This window comes from Dermacentor andersoni, chromosome 6 (genome assembly GCF_023375885.2).
Source record: "Dermacentor andersoni chromosome 6, qqDerAnde1_hic_scaffold, whole genome shotgun sequence".
In the NCBI taxonomy this organism is placed as follows: Eukaryota; Metazoa; Arthropoda; class Arachnida; order Ixodida; family Ixodidae; genus Dermacentor; species Dermacentor andersoni.
The window spans coordinates 51695870-51715000 of record NC_092819.1 but is presented as its reverse complement, the minus strand read 5'-3'; the positions used below and the strand labels follow the sequence as shown (position 1 = coordinate 51715000).

The following is a 19131-nucleotide window of genomic DNA, read 5'->3' as shown; positions in this document are numbered from 1 at the left end:
ACTCATCACTCCGCCTCATTCTCTGCCGCCTTCGACTGCGTTTCGATCATCATCGTCACCATCATCATATTCTATGCCCACAGCAAAACGAAGACGTCCCCTAGAGAGCTCCAATTACCTCGGTCTTGCGCCAGCTGACACCATCATATGCCTGTAAATTTCTTAGATTTCGCGCCACCTATACGTAGTGGACGCCTTAATCCCACCACTTAGTCCTTTACGCCCTGCCCTCGACTGCGTTTTACTTTCTTTCGCACTCATTCTGTAACTCTAGTGGACCCCCAAACGCCTACCTTACACATCACATGGTCTGACCAACTCCACGACTTTATCTTAAACGTCAACGATATAGAATATTGGCTTCCCCTGCTTTCTTTCTTAAGGTTAAGCTTATCATTCGTCGTTTAATAGCTCGTTAAGCAGTACTTAGCTCCTTCTCAAGCTTCTTCGATAACCTTCAAGTTTCTGTCCCGCATGATTGCACTGTTAAAGTAGATCACTGTTAACTATAAAAGTAGATCACCGTTATGACATATAAAAACTACATTTAGTCTGTAAAAAACTACGATTAACTGAGGGCTCCAGCTTCATCGTGATCATGTCGAAAGTTATCCTGTGCTATCAGTGTGCAGGTGTTTCCACATTTCGACTCGCACCAGCATGCGGCCGCCAGAGAAAGGGTTCGAACCCGACACCTTGTGCTCAGCAGTAGAACGTCACGGCCGTCTCGTCTCACACGGCGTACGACTATTTGGCAACAAATAACCTGACAGGTATCGTTGTCACGGCTCGGTTCGAAGAGAAAAGTGCTGTTAACTGCTCACGGGGAACGTTCACGCTGAAGAGAAGGCTGTATTCGGGAAACGATGAACCGAAAAGAAGCGATAAATCACCAGAAAAGGATCAACGATCTCTTTGTTCTCTCATTGTACCTAAAAACAGTTGTTGAAGGAAAAGAAATAAAAAAAAACGACGGATCTCAATATTGCATTCATGACTAATTTCTCTCGTTATAATACAGTCCGATCACACTTACCACGCTGTAGAATTACGATGGAAACAGGTGACTGCTTTGCATTACCTCAAGCGTAAAGCGCCAGCGCTATTAGCACTACAGCTGAAATAAGCGCGATATAAAAACACCTAAACAAATAGGGAAGGTATCTTTGCAAGAGGACCTTCGAATGAAATTGGAGCCATAAATTGGACACGGCCGGTGCGAGAATAAGAAATCAATTAACAGGCTTTCGATGTAATCACAAGTGCTTGGCATTGCCATTTCAGTCCCCGCGTTTGCAGGTGCCTGAATATGCAAACGCAGCGAGCTGAAACGCAGAAATCCAAAAAAAAAAGAGAAAAAGTAAAAATAAACGAAGAAAGAAAACAGTTTCAGTGAAAAATAGATCGAGGTGCTTCTCACTCCGTTGCGCGTAATTTAAGAATTCCCCATTTTCGTTGAGAGGCAGCTGCACTTTCATTTGAGCCAGGTCTTTCGCTTATCAATCTCGAGGCAATTAACGAGCAGCTAGAGGGACACGCTAAAATGTATCCACTTTTTCTTTTTCTTTTGATTCTGCCCTCCGTGCAGGCTGGGTGCTGTTACTACTCGGGGCGATAGTCTAAAACGCCAGGAAAAGCACTTTGTTCAGGGAGTCATGGTAGCTATCTTGCCCTCGTTTAATGAGGTGGTACTGTATTCCTCACAGCGCTGTGTTTAGACAAATTAGGGAATCAGAGGAAGAATAAAGGGAAAGGGGGGACAGAGGCTAACCAAGTAGGAATAGCCAGTTGGCTACCCTGCGTAAGGAAACGGGAAAAAATATAAATGGGTCAACGCGGACGCGCCTTATCTTTTCCTTGCTCCCTGCATTTTCCAGGATCCTTTTTACAGAACTAACATTGCTGCAGCAAAATCTTGAAAGCCAAAAAAGAAAAAAAAAGAAAAGTGCTCAACCATTAAAAGTGTACTTACTACGCCTTAAACTATTTGCATGGAGGTTTTGAAGTTGTATCGACGAATGACCTGGATGAGATTTACGTCGACTCGAACATTTCCGCATATGCCAATATAACGCGTAAGTTGTTGTCGAAGTATACGCGCCGTAGTAACGTTTGTTTGAGACTACATATAGGTCTGGCGAAATTTGAGCAACATTCCTACCATTTCTTTTTCTGGTGCAGAACTGCGGGGCATTTCACTTCGATGCAGATAAATGTGATGCCACCAGGGTTCCCCCACCTCCTTGCTCGATCTGTTTCGATAGCGTAAGCGCCTGATAATATAGATAGATATAGATAGATATAGATAGATAGATATAGATAGATAGATAGATATAGATAGATAGATAGATATAGATAGATAGATAGATAGATAGATAGATAGATGGATAGATAGATAGATAGAGATATATATATAGAGAGAGATAGAGATATATATATAGATATAGATATATATATATATATAGATATATAGATATATAGATATATATATATATATATATATATATATATATATATAGAGATAGAGATAGAGATAGAGATAGAGATAGATATAGATATAGATATAGAGATAGAGATAGAGATAGAGATAGAGATAGAGATAGATAGATAGATAGATAGATAGATAGATAGATAGATAGATAGATAGATAGATAGATAGATAGATAGATAGATAGATATTGAGTTAACGAAAGGCGCAGTGAGCACCTTTGAAAACTGGGGAAACAAATTAATCACGCATCACAAGTGACCACCGAACATCGTTTCTCAAGGTCTGTGTTGATCACGTATGGCTTCCTTTCATTTGGCACTGCGAAATAAAGCGTCGCATCGCAAAGGCGGACGCGAGATCACCGGAGCTTTCCGGCCGCGCCTAATGGGACTCCCCCCTTCCCTCACCAATCACGCGCCTCTTTTAACGCCTTTCCGATTCCCGCTTATACGCGCCGATGTCCTCGCTCGGCGAACGACTTAATTCGTTCGGAGCAAGCGTCATTGGCTCGGGCATCGGTGAAAAACGGCTCGCCTTCATCGCGGCAGCGGGCGCCTCACCCCAAAAGGCGGAAACATACTGCGCTCCAGACCCACGGGCCGTACATTCGTATATACGCCAGAGGAACGCCGCGCCGCCACATTGAAGCCAGCCACAGCTTCGTCCCCGGCAGAACCGATGCGCCCTGACCGGAAGGAATGAATCTCAGTGTCGGCATCTGACCAAAGGGCGCCGGACAGCGCAATCCATAACGACGGCCGTGTTTACTGGGCTCGGGCGAACGTGCGGATCCCGCCGCTCGGCCCCTCCGTCCCGAAAGGGGGGTCTCTGCCTTTGAAGTCGGCGTCTCCTGCGAAAAATTACTTTACTCCGTTTTATACTCCGAGGTAGCTCAGAGGCTAGACGCGGTGTTCCGCTGCCGAGAATGAGGTTCGCGGGTTCTACTACCCTTAGGCGGTGGCCGCATTTTCGATTTGGGCGGAATGCACAAACGTTCGCGTGTATACAGCGTTTTTTTTTTTTTTTTTTGGTGCACGTCACAAAACCCTCGATTGTCAAAATTAACCCGAAGTCCTCCACTACAGGAACCCTCATAACCTGCATGTGCTGTTTCAAAATGTTAGCACGCCTTTGTCTTTCTTTTTAGTACTCCGTTTCGTACATAGCAGGCAAAGCTACGAAGCTAGATAGACTTTTCTCACTGCTCGCATTAGCGTTCTATGATATCTGTTGAATTTATTTCCTACTTTGCGCGAGCTAGCTCTGACTCCAAAACGTGGGCCCTGTGACTTCTTCGTTGGTCCTCGTATCGTAACGCGCTACGTCTACTGCTCGTAATGAAATGAGTAACATATTAGAGAGCTTTAGGTTATGGGGGCGCAAGCGGATGGATACGCAAGAACCACAGGAGCCACGGTACTGCGCATGCGCAGTACCGTGGCCCCTAGTTTCTGCGTACGCGAACCGCTTGCGTCCCCTAACCTAAAGCTCTCTTTTACTTCAATTCTACAAGCAACGCTTCCCGCTACGCTTCTGCTCGCACACCTGACGTGGCACTCGGCAAAGTGTAAAGCGGCGTCAACCTGCGCCAAATCCTCCGCCAAAAATCTGTTGTTCACTGAGCGCGTAAACGGAGCAGCCGCACGGCCGCGTAACATCGGGGTCACGTGAATAACTACCGTTCGCCCTGAAGATTGATCAGGAGTTTACGTAGAACGGAGCTGGTAGCTCCAGAGTGTGAAAGCACATATCGGGGACATGCTCCCTCGGAACATGCACTATATACATCTAGTTACCTTTTTTTTTTTATATTCGACCGTTTTAAGTATACCATAGAGCGCATTCGTGCCTTGTAACGCGTATATAGGTGGCACTTTGCCATGGGACCTTCTCGTACTTTGTCATCTTCACAACCGCTATATCCTGCTCTCCCCCCCCCCCCCCCCCTGTGCGGGGTAACAAACCAGAAACTCGCCTCTGGTTAACCTCCCTGCCTTTCCTCTCTCTCTCTCTCTCTTGCCATGGGCCGAGAATGTGCCGCAGTTCCAAATTCGAGTCCCGTCTTAGGTGCAGTGCCGCCTTCATAGACTGTCTCTCTTACACGTAGCGGGAGCAGTAGCGCAGAACATGTTGCAGGTCTACATGGGTGTCACATTCAAAGCACACTGGCGAGTCCGTCAGTTGAATCTTGCAATTGAAGTAGTTCGTGTAGGCCACGTAGAGTCTGATGCGGTGTAGGCCTGTTTGGTCGTGCCTGTTGAGGCCTCGCGGCATGTAAATGTCACACGATGGATCAGTTTTGTATAGGGATCAGTACTGATGGCTCGCATCCGTCCAGGGGGATCTTTCTTGCGGACCATGAGCTTTAACGAAGTTTTTAAAACATCCCCAGCATATCATTAAAGCTTGTTTCTCTCTCTCTCTCTCTCTCTCTCTCTCTCTCTATCAGGCCTAGAGCATCGGTTATGGCATCTGGCCTTTATGCTGGGAGATGCTGGTTCTATCCAAACATCGTATACTTTATTCTTTTTCTTGATTCCTTTTTTTTCATTGAAGGGGCAGAAACGAGGCCAGGCAGGAACCTATATACCTGCGAGAAAGTGCCTGCCATGGCGCAAAGAATGCTTCGCGTTTATAGAAGTTAAGAAAAGAAATTGACACACATTGAGTGACTAAAGAAGTACACATAGACACCGCGAGCTGCTTCTTCACTTCCACACAACGATCACCTTGTGTGTGTGTGTATTTGTGTGCGTGCGTGCGTGCGTGTGTGTTCCAAACACGTGCACGCTGGCCACCCAAAACAAACTCGCAGCGCGCAGAACCGGAAGGGTTCCAACACAAGAACGTGACTCCATCTTATGAGGAGAGCTGCGCCTCCCGAACGGCACAAGAAAAGGCGAGTAAGAAGATGGAATGAGGGGGGGGGGGGGGGGGGGGGCGTTAAGCTTACTTGGAGTGGGTTGCACGTTGCTGCTCTTTCAGTGAAAGCGAAGCTGCTGCAACGCACAGCTCCACCAGAAAGAAAGAAAGAAAGAAAGAAAGAAAGAAAGAAAGAGAGAAAGAAAGTAGGCAGACGTTACGCATTCATTCGCACGCGCGCTTTTCGAGAGGCAACAGGGAGAGGAAGAGAGGGAGCAGCCCCTCCCCCCCACCCCCCCACCCCCAGGACGGCCGCTTTCACTACTTGCACTTTCACTTTTCACCTGAACGAAGGGGTACCAAAAGAGACGAGGACGGGCGCACGAACAAAGACAGCGCTGTTCGCTTAGCTTCGCACCGTTCGCAAGGACGAACGGTTACCAGAGCTCGCCCGCCCTCTCGCACTCTCCTCCTCCTTTCACTTTTTCATTCACGGAAACGACCGAGTACCGCGAAGAACCCCCTCGCACCCTGCCGCTTTCGCTATACTGTCGACCAACAAACACACACACACACACGCGCCCAAACTACCTCTCCTCCGGCACCGCTGCAGTAACGAGCGCGAGTGGGCCAAACAAAGGAGCCGAGACTGCAGGCACGCGAGCGAGCGCGCGCGCGTGCATTTCTATTTGGCGAAACAAAGCAGAGCCCACTCATATGCAAACCCGCAGCGTCTCAACGCCGAGAGCCGAATCCGGGCACTGCAGCGTGCGCGTGGTGTGCGCGGCGGGCGGGCGACCTACATTTCGCATCGGGACCTTTTCTGGACACCGGCACAGAAGCACCGCTTGTTCTGTCCCTCTCACTCACTTTCCCTGTGTCCCGCAGAAGAAAGAACGGCTCGGGACACGCACACTGCACTCATGCAGAACAACGAAACGGCGTCCAGTGTCTGCGCGCACGGCACAAGCGAGGCCGCGTTCGCTGTCCCGTGCTTCCTCCTCCTCCTCCTCCTCCTTGCGGAGCGCATGCGAACGGGACAGTAGGAGAACGAGATTCGTTATCTAATTAGGACCCCCCCTCGCCTTACTGCCGCGTGCCGTGCGCGCGCCCTGTGTCGCCGGCGCGGCGACAAGACACCGGAAGACAATTACCACTCCGTGAGCGAGCGCCTGCTGGAAAAGGAGCCGTTACGTATCGACTATACTGCAAAGCTAAACCTTCCTCCTTTATTGATTTTTTTATATATGTATACTTTTTCTTGGTAATAATTATAGCCCAGCGGTTGTGGAGTACGCCGCTGCTTTCGACCACCGCACGATGACTCCTGCGCAACTTTCAGAGGGAACAATTTGCGTAGGTGTCCCCTCCCCCCCCCCCCCCCTGGTATAGTGGACGCTGGATTGTTTCGAACGCGGGGGCACGCTTCTACGCTACGAGGAATGGCAGAGCGAGGAGGCCCCTTATCTGGAGAACGCCCACAAGTGCGTATTGCCACTGGATGTATAGTGCAGACACATGTGAAGAAAAAAAAAGGTAATAAGGAATTTAGTGGGAGAAGAACGCAGCTGGCTCAGTGTACACGATGTGATACAGAGTTCCCGTGAATTACGAGTTCAACTATACGAATTTTGCGTTCACTGCTTCGTTATATAGCTTTGAGTGTTAATCTGATGAAAGCACAGTTTAAGAGATCTGAGTATTTTGCCTAGGCGGGTTGGCTTACTGGTGGCGATGGCCTTCTCCCACGAACGAATTGGTGGGTTTGATTCCCTCCCACCGGGTCAAAATGCAAAGGCGGTACAAAAAAGAATGAGAGAAAGCGGTTAGGTACCGAGACCTATTGTGTGCTCATGTAGCCTTAATGGCCAAAATTAATCAGAAGTTCTGCACTACCATGTCTTTCGCTGCTAAACTGCTGCTTTCGGACGAAATAACCCTATCATATCTCAATAGGATGCTATGGCAATTCGCAGTACATAGTCTGTGCGCCTTCTTCGATTCGAATGGCGAGTTCTGGAGGAGAAGTCAAAGGAAATGCCAGATAAAACGGCGAAACCTTAATTGCGATAATTTGAAAACTGTTCTGTTATAACTGAATTTCTGTGGAAGGATTGAGGCATAGAAAGTACCTCGGGCACTCCAATTCTTTCGTCTGTAAAAAGCAACTGCTGGACTTAAGCATAATCAACCGTATACGGGTATGTGTGCGTGTAACCTGCTTCACCAGTTTTACGACGCAGTGCTAACTTGGAAAATAAAACACAAGAGGAAATAAAGATCGACTTCGAAGATAAACGAAACGGCTTTGACAATTTGACAACACAGATTTCAGTACTATCTACACATCCCTCGCAGGCATCGACGCCATCCTTTCAATAAAGATGTTTTTACTACTACTACTACTACTACTACTGAAAGACTTATGCATGAAACACACACGCATCAAAACACACAAGAAAGGCTGTCAAAATTACTGCCTGTACTTATACGCGTAGCGGATACACGCGGTACCATCTTTCAACTTAACTCACGAGTTCCTTCTCTCCGCGCGATTTTGGTATCGGATGTATTCAATGGAGTTCGGTACCACTTTCGCATTGCTACGAATTGCACATCTTGGAAACCTCCGGAATGACCCTGGCTGCTTCATGAAAGTAAACAGGCTCGTCGTCTTCTTGTTCTTCTTCTTCTCTTCCTTTTTCTTTTTTTTCTTTTTCACCGCTGCGCAAACGCCACACCGAGAACTCAAACGTCGGGGAGAACTACGCTCGCATCGAACGTCTTCTAATCTGGTATATTTACTGCTGGCGTTCGACGCGTCCTTGAACTCGACTACGCGAGGGCATGGGCCCTTTGTAGCAGCGGTGCACTGTAAAATAGGTTATAGCCTTAAAAGTGAAAAAAAAAGGGGGGTTTAAATTTGTCCACTGCTCCCATCTTTACGCCTTTTCTTGGTGTCAGTACACCAACCGTCAGCCACGAAAATGGGCGAAGGAGCCAAAGGAAGCTATTGTCGGCGACAACCTTAGAATCGTGCGCAAGGTCCACCCACAGAAAACTCAGTGCACTTGCCCTTCACATATGAAAGAGAGCTGAGTCATCTAGAGTACGCTCACAGCTTAATGACGTTGATCTGCTGACCTGTCAGGATCACCCGTAAAGATTTGCCAAGTTCAGATTTAACCCTACAACCAGTGACACAACGACATCTTTACGGAGAAGACAGCCGCTTTAGAACTCGCAACACCGCTAGACGTCACGGGAATAAACAAGCCTGATTGGCTGGTGCATCTGTGCAAATTGTGTTCAGTTTAGACAGCATGCATGAAAAATTTTATTCTTAGTTTGTCGTCGGCTATATAAGCTTTAAATAAAAATTAGGAAGAAGCAGCCCCGTATGCTACCCAAAAATGCATTTAGCATGCTACGGAAGGTGGTCATCTGTGGCACTTTGTCGGCAGTACATGAGCTGTGATTGGCGCTCCCCTTACCACATAACCACATGAATCCTTTCACTTTATAATAAAAGTTTCTTCTCTCTCTCTCCCCTTACCACCATGCCTTACAAGGAATCCAGCGGGTACTTCGAGCGCCACTTCCTCGAGGACAATTCTGGAACCCTGCGTAGCGCTAGCGGCCTCCACTTAGTCTTGGTCGCGGTGTCTCAAACGCTATAGCTGTCTCGAGAGAAGAATGCGAGAACGCTCGCCTCACCACCTGTGCCACCACACAGCTGGTGCTGTACCACCGTGTGGTTTCCTTATCGCACTGTTCTAGTGCACTGTGTACCTTCGGGATCGGCCCACGAAAGCGGATAGATCGTCACAAGAAAAAAACCGCAGCTAGTTCCAGAAGAAAGCTCGCGACGATTTAAAACGGGAATGAAAAAAAAAAAAATGAGTGCGCGAACCGAACGCACGGGCTGATTGCGGGCGACTAGTGAGAGAGCAAATGATAAATGAAAGGTAGGGAAGTTAACCAGGACTGAGCCCGGTTGGCTACCCTACACTGGGGAGAGGGAAAAGGGGACGGAAAGATTAAAAGAAGTAGAAAAAGTCCACTTGGGGGGGGGGATATCGTTCGGTCACTGAGCCCGGATCCCAGACGCTGACTCATTCCGGTAGCTTTCAAATCTCGCAGCAGCGTTTGTGTGGCCTTTTGTAGCTGCGATATGCGAGGCCATGGTACCCAAGATCTTGTTCAAGGTGAACGGGTTTTCTATCTAACTGGTTGAGAGCTGTGCAGAGATCATGTCTTTCATATTCAAAAGATGGGCAGTATCACAGTATATGTTCTATAGTTTCTACAGTATGTTCTGTAGCTTACGCTTGGGCGTCGCATTCACCAATGCATGTACGTTTTCGATTGGAATGGCGCTGATAGCGCCGAGTGCAATGCCTGCGGTGTCGCGGGCGACTAAGCGCAGCCATTGCTTTCAATCTCAGTCGTCCGCTTCGCAGTTTTCCGATAAGAGGCGGCGCACCCTGCGGCACGGCCAACGTTATGGAAAACAGGCGCGTGCTAATGAGCGCGGCCTCGGTAATTGATTTATCTCGGAGGGCGCTCGAAAAAAACCCCATGCAGTTCGATTCGTGGCTGTGTAGTATATATAGGGCGGCCTATTTGTTTCGTTTGTTTACACCTATACTCGCTACAAGATAAGGTACTCGCACGCGCGGCTGACGTCATAGCGTCCGAACAAGAAAGATAAGAAAAAAGCAAAATGCCACGTGATGGCAAGAGGAGATTTGTTAATGTGGGTGTATGGCTAATGTGCCTGCATTTCTAAAAAAAAAAAAAAGGCGCCAGAACTGTCCGCATTAGGCTGATCGCCTTCTCTATCGTATCTTAGAGCGTATTATCGTTACGTTTCCGAGCAAGCATGTAACCTACGAATTCCACTCAGTCTCGCGTGAAATGACGAATAAAAAAACGTTCATGCTGACGTTTCGAACATTTCAAACGGACATTTCGATTTACCTCTGGCGTGACCATGACAACCAGGCCAATGTACCCTGAAGGGTGTTGTGACTGCTCAGATGCGTCATTCAAGCAATCTTCTGGTATTGCTTGCACGCACTGGTCCTTGTTACTGCGATCACGAATGCTGTCTTGTACCTGTTTCTTGTGCGTGCCTGTGTTTGCGTGTGTGTGGGCAGGCGTTTACATGGAATCGTACGCGTGTATTTTGCTTACTACGGCACAGCCGAAAACACAGCCGAAAAACTGAGCAACCACTAACTTCGGTCATAGACTCAACATTGCACTAAAGTTGAGCGTTGGGTCTGTCGGGGCTGCGTAATAGGTGCTTTCGCAATGCATTAGACACGCACACACACAGCACTTCGTGCGTACATTCTGTTGTCCGTGTCTAATACGCTCTGAAGACATCGGCTACTCTCAAGAGTGGCGTTTCCTTTTCTTTTCTTTTTTTCTTTTTCTCTGTACAACAGCTAGTGTTAACGAAACCAATCAATTGATCAATAAATTCCCCACCTGACGGTATACTCGCTCGGGCCCACTTCGCATTACACCATCGACCGCTCCACAACTGCTAAGCGTCAGCACTCACCTCAAGCGGCGGGATGAGTTGGCGGCCGGCGACGTTCCCTTGAAGCCTGGCCGACAGGGCCACCACGATTCCCGTGTAGCCGTTCTCCTTGAGTTCGACGCGGGAGGCCCAGGCGAGGAACGGCGGCGGCGCCGCGTCGAAGACCAGGCAGGCCACCAGGACCACAGTTCCGGCCGCGATGCACAACCTCATGGCTCTCTTTCTCGGCTCCTCCGAACACACAACACTAAAAACAGGGCACGCACTGTTTGCTCGTTTTGCACACGACGCACACCCGTCGCAACAGCCGCACAAGTCTCAGCTCGCCACCATCGCGCGCAGACGTGGCCGTTTCGACGCCGGTCTTCAAAAGCGGGCCTACGGACACGAGCCGAGGTCGTTACTCGGTGGCACGAGCTCTGCCGGACGGAAGCAGCTGCGGAGTTTCGAGCGTCGTCCAGAGGCTCGTGGACTCCTCTGCTCCTTCAGGGTGCCAGCAGCAGCAACGGCGAGGATTGCCTGCGCAGTGACGGCGAAAAAGAAAGTACGGCCGCAAATTAGGGACGAAAGCAACCGGGGACCCAGAATCGCGGCGTCGTGAAGGGGGGCGTCTCCGCTACACGGCGGGAGCCGGCATGGTTCAAGAAATGAGTCGCGGAGAAAGATAGAAAGAGAGAGAGAAGTAGAGTGGAAGGGAAAACGAAAACGCCAGATCGACGGAAGAAAGAAGCAACAAAAGAAAAAAAAAAGACAGCGAAAGCCGCGGCCTGCGCGAACCTCGGTGTAGCGTATATCGCATTTTCCCGAAAGCCTGGTGGGTGTGTGCGTTTCTCACTGTTTTTCTTCTTTATTTTGACCCGTCTTTTGTTTCTATCCGAGGCCATTCCGCTCTGTCTAAACAGCGCCTCCTTTCCCATCCAGGCCCTCTGCCGTCTCTGCGTACAAGTGCAGGCGGCGAAGCAGCAGGCTCGTGAGGGAAAGCCATGTGGGGCCGAAAGAAGCAGCAAGAAGCAACAAGAGACGAGTCCGGCTCGAAGCCGCGACCGAGCTAGAGGAGGTGAGGGTCGGGGGGTGGAGGTGGTGCAGGGGCAGCGAGGGAACACCGTCTCTTTCCGGCCACTATACAACGGGCGGCCAACGCTTACGGGAGGCTTGTTCACTGTCAAGCGACGGGCCGCAGCGCCGATCGAGCCTCGAAGAATAAACCAGCGATAAAAACGGCCGCATAACACCAGCCTCCTCCTCCTCTCTTTCTTGTATCCCCGCGCCTTCCTTTTCCTGACACCCGTCTTGCGTTCTTTCGCTTTTCTGTGTTAGCTTCAGCGTAGTGCCCGGCGCACGTGTAGTATACTTCACATCTTGAACCCCCACCCCCCACCCCCTCTGACACTCACCCAGCGCATCGCTTCTCTCTTTCCCTGCCGACCATACAACCCCCGTCCACATCGCTTGCTCTTTCTTTTTCTCCATTCTCTCAGGCTGCCCGCCACACAAGCGCGGCGGCTCCGCGGCCTTGCTTTCCTAAACCGTCCTTCTCTCTCCCTCCGCCTTGGCGGGTGGCTTCCTGTTCTTCGTCGCCGAACGAAGAAATTAGGATCATGCCCAAGACGCCGTCGAAGCAGCAGCAGCAGCAGCTCCCTGAGTTTAGATTTCGAGCGGCGGCAACAGTGTGTAGTAAATGGGGGAAGGGGTGTGGGAGTGTGGGGAGGAGGGAGTGCGGAGGAGAAAGAGCGGTTCTTCGGCCTCTCGGATCGCGAGCCACGCCTCTTTTCTTCTTCCGGAGAGACAGCAGTAACCGCAAACGCCACATTCTTCACTCCTCCCCCATCCCTGACTCCGTTTTTTTCTTTTCCTTTCTTTTTGTTTTTTGTTTTTGTTTTTCTCACTTTGAACACTCATTCCCTTCTGGCTCGTCAAGCAGTGCGCCGCGGCAACGCGTACGTAAAGGGATCAAGCGTGTATACCGTTGGCTCGTTCGACTACCCCCTCCGCATGCAGCAGCACATGCTCCGGCGGCGGCTTACTTGAGCAGCGCGCTCTCGAAGCGTCCGAGGAGGAAAGCAACGTGCCAAGCGGCAGCATCTGTGGTTTTCGTCAACGGCCGGCCAAAACGGGAAACGCCGAGCGTTCCATCGGCGCCAGGGACCCCAACCCCCCTCTATAAGATGCACTTATCGGAACGGAACCTCCCGCAGAGAATGCTTTTCCTAACGGGCCGTCCGAACAACAACGAGAGACAAAACGGGAGCGGGCAGACCCGCAGGCGATTGACCTTCACGGCTTTGACAGACCCTTTCTAGGCAAGGGTGATGGCGGGAAGGGGGGGGGGGAGGAACCACGGAGGGGTTGGGCAGGGGAGGAGGGGGTAGAGCTCTCTTGGCGGCTACCGACTTTCTGGCCGGGCAACGCGGCGAGCACGTGTTTACTGGAGCACGCTCATGTGCAGGCTCGATCACGTGGCACACACAAGAAAGCGACGAGCCGCGAAAGGAGGGGGCGGGAAAGGGAGGCTGGATGTGTCGCCGACGGTCTGGTGTGGGCGTAGGTGGGTCGCGAGAGGACAGGCGGACTCGGGAGAGAGAGAGAGAAAGAGAGCGCTAACAGGGGAAACTCGACACCGCTTTCGTCTTTCTCTCCCCAGACGCGTTTCACTCGAGGGAATCTCCAATTTCCGCGAGGATCGGCTCCGAAGGAAAAAAGGCAGGGGACGCCCCGGAGCGAAGAGCGCGAGCTTTTCCCTAACTAACGCGCCTTCTTCCTCTTTTGCTGGGAGATTACCGCGCACACGGAGAGCGCCGTCGCCGTCGCCGCCGAAAAACAGGTGCACGAAACGTGTGGAGCGAAAGGCAATTATTTTTCGCGCCTTTTCGCCAGAGCCTTCCTTATACACCACGTGCGAGTTTTGCCCCCCCCCCCCTCTGCCTCTTCCTCCCTACAATCACTCTCCATCTCTCACGGAAGAAAGAGAGACAGAAGACGGAGGAGGTGTAGGGCGCTTGCCCCCCCCCCCCCCCTCCCCTCATACGGAATTTAGGAAACATGCTCCGCTGTCACGGCAGCAGGCGTGATTCACGACGCTACGCTCCCGAGAGGTTTTTTGGGAGTCGCACGTTGCACGCGCTGCGACGCGTAGGAAAGGAAAAGCGATGGTTCGGAAGCTCAGATTTCTCTTTCCTTACACGCCCAACGAACGGGCCGGCGGTTCCCCTGATGCATTAGCGGCTGCCACGCAGCTGTGGCAACTTCGTTTTTCGTTGCTCGTTATCGGAGCAGGTTTGTGCTGCCACGTTTCGAACTAAACGGACGCGGGAGTCGGTGTGGGCTCAGACGCGGAATCGCGAACGCCACCTCGAAGCTTTCTGCCGAGCCGCTCTGTTTTCCGTTGCGCAACCTCGGTCTCAACTCGGAAGTTCGCGAGTTGCGACACACGAGACACCTTGTATCCGGCCCCGTGTTTGTTCGAAACATAGGCGCCATCACTTTATCTCCAAGAGGATCTTGCGCTTCGCAAAACCAAAGTGAAAGACAGCACGCCTCTTAGAGAGAAGAGGAAAACAACATCGGGGAAAATTTAACGAAAACGACTGTTTCAATCGTGTGGGTTAACGGCCCAAAGCAACACAGAAGCTGTGAAGGGCGATTTAGTGGCGAACTTTGGATTGATTTTGACCACTAGCAATCTTTATCGTTCACCTAATCTAAGTACACAAGCGCTTTTGCATTACGCCCCCATCGAAACGCGTCTATGAAACACAATTGACTGAAGGAAATATACTTGTTAATGACTGTTACGAAAGCGTCTATATAAAACAAACAGTCTCTTCTTTTGCATGTGGGTATATCTGCGCGAGCTCTGTAGACTGTCTTCGACAAAGCGTAGCCTTATGATTCTACACTTTTTGCCTTGTCAATTACTTATTATACACTTTGTGAAAACAATCCATTGGGTCTATTAGACGCCAATGCCTCATGGAAACAGCCGTGTTAATGAAGTTTGTCTATGGACAGTCTACAATTCACATAGCTGGAGGGATAAATCTATAAAAATTCAGAACAATTTTCAATAAGCCTACAAACAATGTATAGACAGCTTAGCCTCAAAAAGCCGAAGTCTTGCTACGATGAGTGTGGTGCACCAAAATCCTCATTTAAATGCTGAAGACCTGAAGCGAAGTCCAAAGTATAGCGCAGCAGCGAGGTTTCAGTTGCGAATAGTTTAGCACACTATTGTTTATACGATTAATGTACTAATCAAGTGTTGCTGAATTATCCTTCGGATATTTTTTTTTTTTTGCTAATGCACTTTCCGTGGCCAGAAGTAAAGATAGCTGTCCTCGATCTGGAACGACGCCTTGGACTGTGTGGGGTTAAGTTCACATTCGTGAGGGTATCGCTGCAAACAGAATAATTACACCGAGAAACGAACAGGGAGCGATAAGCTGGCCAGGTTCTGCACTACTACCACAAAAGAAGAAAAAAAAAGACTGATCGCGAGAGACGAGGATAACAGGAGGCAACAAGGGGTTAAAAAAAAAAAAACCGGATCCCACCGCCTTTTGATCCTCACGAAGAGCGCATAAAACAAGCACACCGCGCCGTACTATCCCACTTCCACCGCTTTGGCCGTAAAGGCTGTTTACTCGAGAGCTCTGTACTCGTCGGTGTGGCAATCGGCTTCGAGGGTTGCGGCATCCTCACACCGCAACGTCTCATTCCCTTTCATGTGGTCGCCGTCTCCTCCCGCATGCTCTTGCTTCACATTTCTATATAAGCCGCGCTTGATCACCGCAAGCACCTATGTTGATCGTATTCTCTTACATCCCCAACTTATTTCACCCCGAGAGCCGGTAACCCACTCGGACACACTGGCAAAAATATGAGAATAATCACGAAAGGTAAACTTTGAAAAGCTTTGCGAAACAGTCTTATTCTGGCTCGTTTTTTTCTTCTTCTTCTTCTTTCTCTCTCTTTTCACCCAGTGCCCCCAAGACTCACGAATTCTCTTTGGTGGTCACGTCTACAAAGAGGACGGTCGAGTCGTACGTTTACTCGTGTTCTTTTCTCATGAAAGAGCACACACGCTCTCTGTAAGAATCGATTTATGCTGACTGGTAGACTGCTTGGAGGCATTCTGCAAACTGCTTCGAGGTGCTGCAAAGCTTGCATTTTCTATCTGGCGACCCTTGCGCACATAACAGAAGGCATGCATTTCATTCATTCACTTTATTTTTCAAGAGTTGCAACGATAAGAGTTATTGATAAAACTATATTCCATATACTGATTGATATTTTCGCAGCCCTTGGCCTACCCACGGGTAATGTACTACTGGCAGACTACAGTCTATACCGGGCTCTAAATAGTTTGTAGATCCTTTGCGAAAAGGTCACCTGACTAGGGCCCTTCGTTGACCCCGATTGGGAGAGCTCTACTTAGGAACACCCATCTGCCGGAAACCGTACTGCCTTCAATATATCGCGAGAGCTATTACCAGTATTTAAATATCTTAATCGCGAACTAAGGCGATACGTCCCCTACCCGGTCGAGCCGTCTGAATTTCTTGCCCGCTTTGAACAGAAGCGTTAGAATTTGTGTAACCTTGTCCGGCATAATACACGACGAAATTCGATACCTTCGAACTCACTACGCTCCAGATTCGATGTTGCGGGTATCTGCAAGTCGCGTCGTTATAATTTAGTAAACCTAACGTACATCCCGTTAACCTCCATTCCTTTCCATTAGCCGCCTTCTCTCTCTATCTTCACGGCACGACGAAATTCGATACGTTCGAGATCGATGCGTCCCGCGTTCGACTGCATTGTAAGCTGTGCGGGCACAGAAATAGGAAACCACGGACTTGGCATAGGCGAGAAGCACAGAGTTTTCGCCCCGTACAGATTACCTTTCACTAAATCTATGCAGTGCAGTCTGAGCTGCGCACTGCGGCGTCAGCCACTCGTCAACGCGGACCCGAAGAAAGAGCTCGTCCATCACTGTCTCCACTTTATCCGCGGACCGCCGCTAATTGTGTCCCGTGTCCCATGCGCGAAGACATTCCCAACTGCCCAATATACCGCGACACCCCCCAGACGCTCCCATGGAGCACCATTATCTCGTGAACTGTCCGCAATATGACCACGCAGCGAGTCCATTTACGCGAGAGGTTGATTCATTTGGACAGATGTGCCCCCTGTCCTGTTTCTTTTCTTTTTTTCACCACCAGCGAAAAAAACTTTGTACGGGGTCACGAACCGCTGAGCAGAGGTGTGATTTGGCCGCCCCATGGAGCAAGAGAAGGCGACAGAGCAAATGTAGGCAGGTCGACCAGACGCCCACGCGGTTTGCTACCCTGCGCTGGGGGGCAGGGATGCAATTTACTGGGACGCCTCTGGACACGGGGGTGGCTTTTCGGGGCGCATATTCATTTCGTATGGGAATGGCAGACACATCGCCCTACGGAGGTCCATGTGAACAGCAACCTAATTATTTTACTTTGATTAGTGTTAGTAGCTTTCCATGGGAACACTGCTCGCACTGCGCGTTTGCCGCACGTTTAGTTGAACAATATAACGTTTGCGCGAATACGTGTACTATTAAGGCGAAAGCATAAAGTGGCTCACACGCCCCGATGGTCTGGAAAACGCGGCGTGCGGTACAGAAAGTGACGTGACGTACAGAAAGACACGCGCTCGTGCGACTACTCCCGCGTTCGTCGTCATCTTCTTCCACAGCTGGTTTCGATGCCGGTCATCGCGAAAAGAGAAAGAAAGACAGGAAGAAAGAAAGAAAGTAAGAAAGAAAGAAGGAAAGAAAGAGGCGAAGTTAGTTAAGATGGACTTCATTCAGGCACTCGAACCCACGACGTTCAGTGAGTCGAACCCTCGACGTTTGTTGTTAAAGCAGAGTTAATTAAGGCACTGTTCATTAATATGGAGTAAATTAAGGCACCCGTACCCACTGCCTTTTGTGTAAATTAGGACGAAGTTAATTAATACAGTTAATGTAGCGTCAATTAAGGCACTCGAATGGACGACCATTGGTGGGAGTAAACAAGCAATAAGAAGCAACAACGCATTTCCATGAGAATGTCAAGCAATTTAATGAATCTCTCTTTAGCGCGCAAGCTTTCGCCTTCACCATCTCTGACGTATGCTAAAGTGACTGCCAGTTTTTCTTTTTTTTTTTACTCGCCCAGTGTCGAATTTCCAATCCTTGGCGTCTTTTCAGCTGCGCTTTCTCTTATTCGAGCTTCTCTTCTTTTCTTTAGTTTATTTTAAAGATTTCGCTGTCTTCTGTAGGCTTAGTATGTACTGTTGTATATGTGTGTGTGCTTGAGACAGGAACGCAGTACTAGTGAAGTTCTAGCTTGCGTGAGGCCACTGCCTTAATGAAGACTTTCTCCCTGCACTACATACTACCCAACTGTCCGCAGCTAATAAGGGAGCAGCAGCAATCAAGCGGAAGGGTCAAGGACGGATCACGGCTGCACTTAATTGACACAACGGCGCTCAATGGACAAGTCATTCTCCGGGTTCTCCTTCGCGATTGGCTCATACGCAGTCGGCCAGCTTTCGCCCCACATCGCACGCATGTGGAGAGAGACGAAGGAGTGCGAGAGGTTAACGGCTTCTTCCGTTGTCTTTCGCAGACGCGGACGATCGCAGGAGAAAGAGACAGAGAAACAACTTTATTCGACGAAGGGGTTCGGGAGCGTAGGTCCCAGGGTCGACCCCCGCACGACCCGACTGCACTACACGTTTGTGAGTTCATGGAGTTCATGACGTTTCGACAACAGTCACGACGCGCGCGACGCCAATGCATTTCCGCACGGGAGCGGGGGAGGGGGAGAGGGAGCGTCTTGCAAAGAGGAGGAGGAAGAAAAAAGGAAGGAAGGAAAGGTATGGAGGAAGAAAAGGAAGAAAAGAAAGGAGAGGGAGGAAGAAGGGTATTGCAAGGAGAAATAGAAAGACGGATCGACCAGCCTGGGGCATCGTCTCCCCGCGCACCTTCAATCGCCAAGTCGGTGATGGCGAGAAAACGACTGGGGTGTCTTGCGCAAGCATTCGCTCGAACCTTGCAACAGCGAAGGGAGAAGAAGGGAAAAAAAGAAAAAAAATTGTCTAGACAGGTGCCGACGCAAGAAAGTTTCGCAAAAACTTTCAAAACCGGACGAGAAAAAGAAAACGAGACTAAAAGAAAGTTCAAGAGACCTTCCGTCGTCGGTCG

General features: G+C 49.7%; 1 protein-coding gene across 2 annotated transcripts in view; it reads right to left on the bottom strand.

Annotated features, from left to right (window-relative positions):
- LOC126522907 (calcium-activated chloride channel regulator 2-like) overlaps window positions 1–19131 on the bottom strand; it is a 527003-nt gene that overhangs the window by 332122 nt on the left and 175750 nt on the right. For both annotated transcript variants that reach the window (XM_072288729.1, XM_050171751.3), the window contains one exon: window positions 10929–11426. In XM_072288729.1, the coding sequence (XP_072144830.1) occupies window positions 10929–11120 (192 nt within the window). In that variant the 5' untranslated portion in view covers window positions 11121–11426. The remainder of the gene's footprint in view (window positions 1–10928; window positions 11427–19131) is intronic.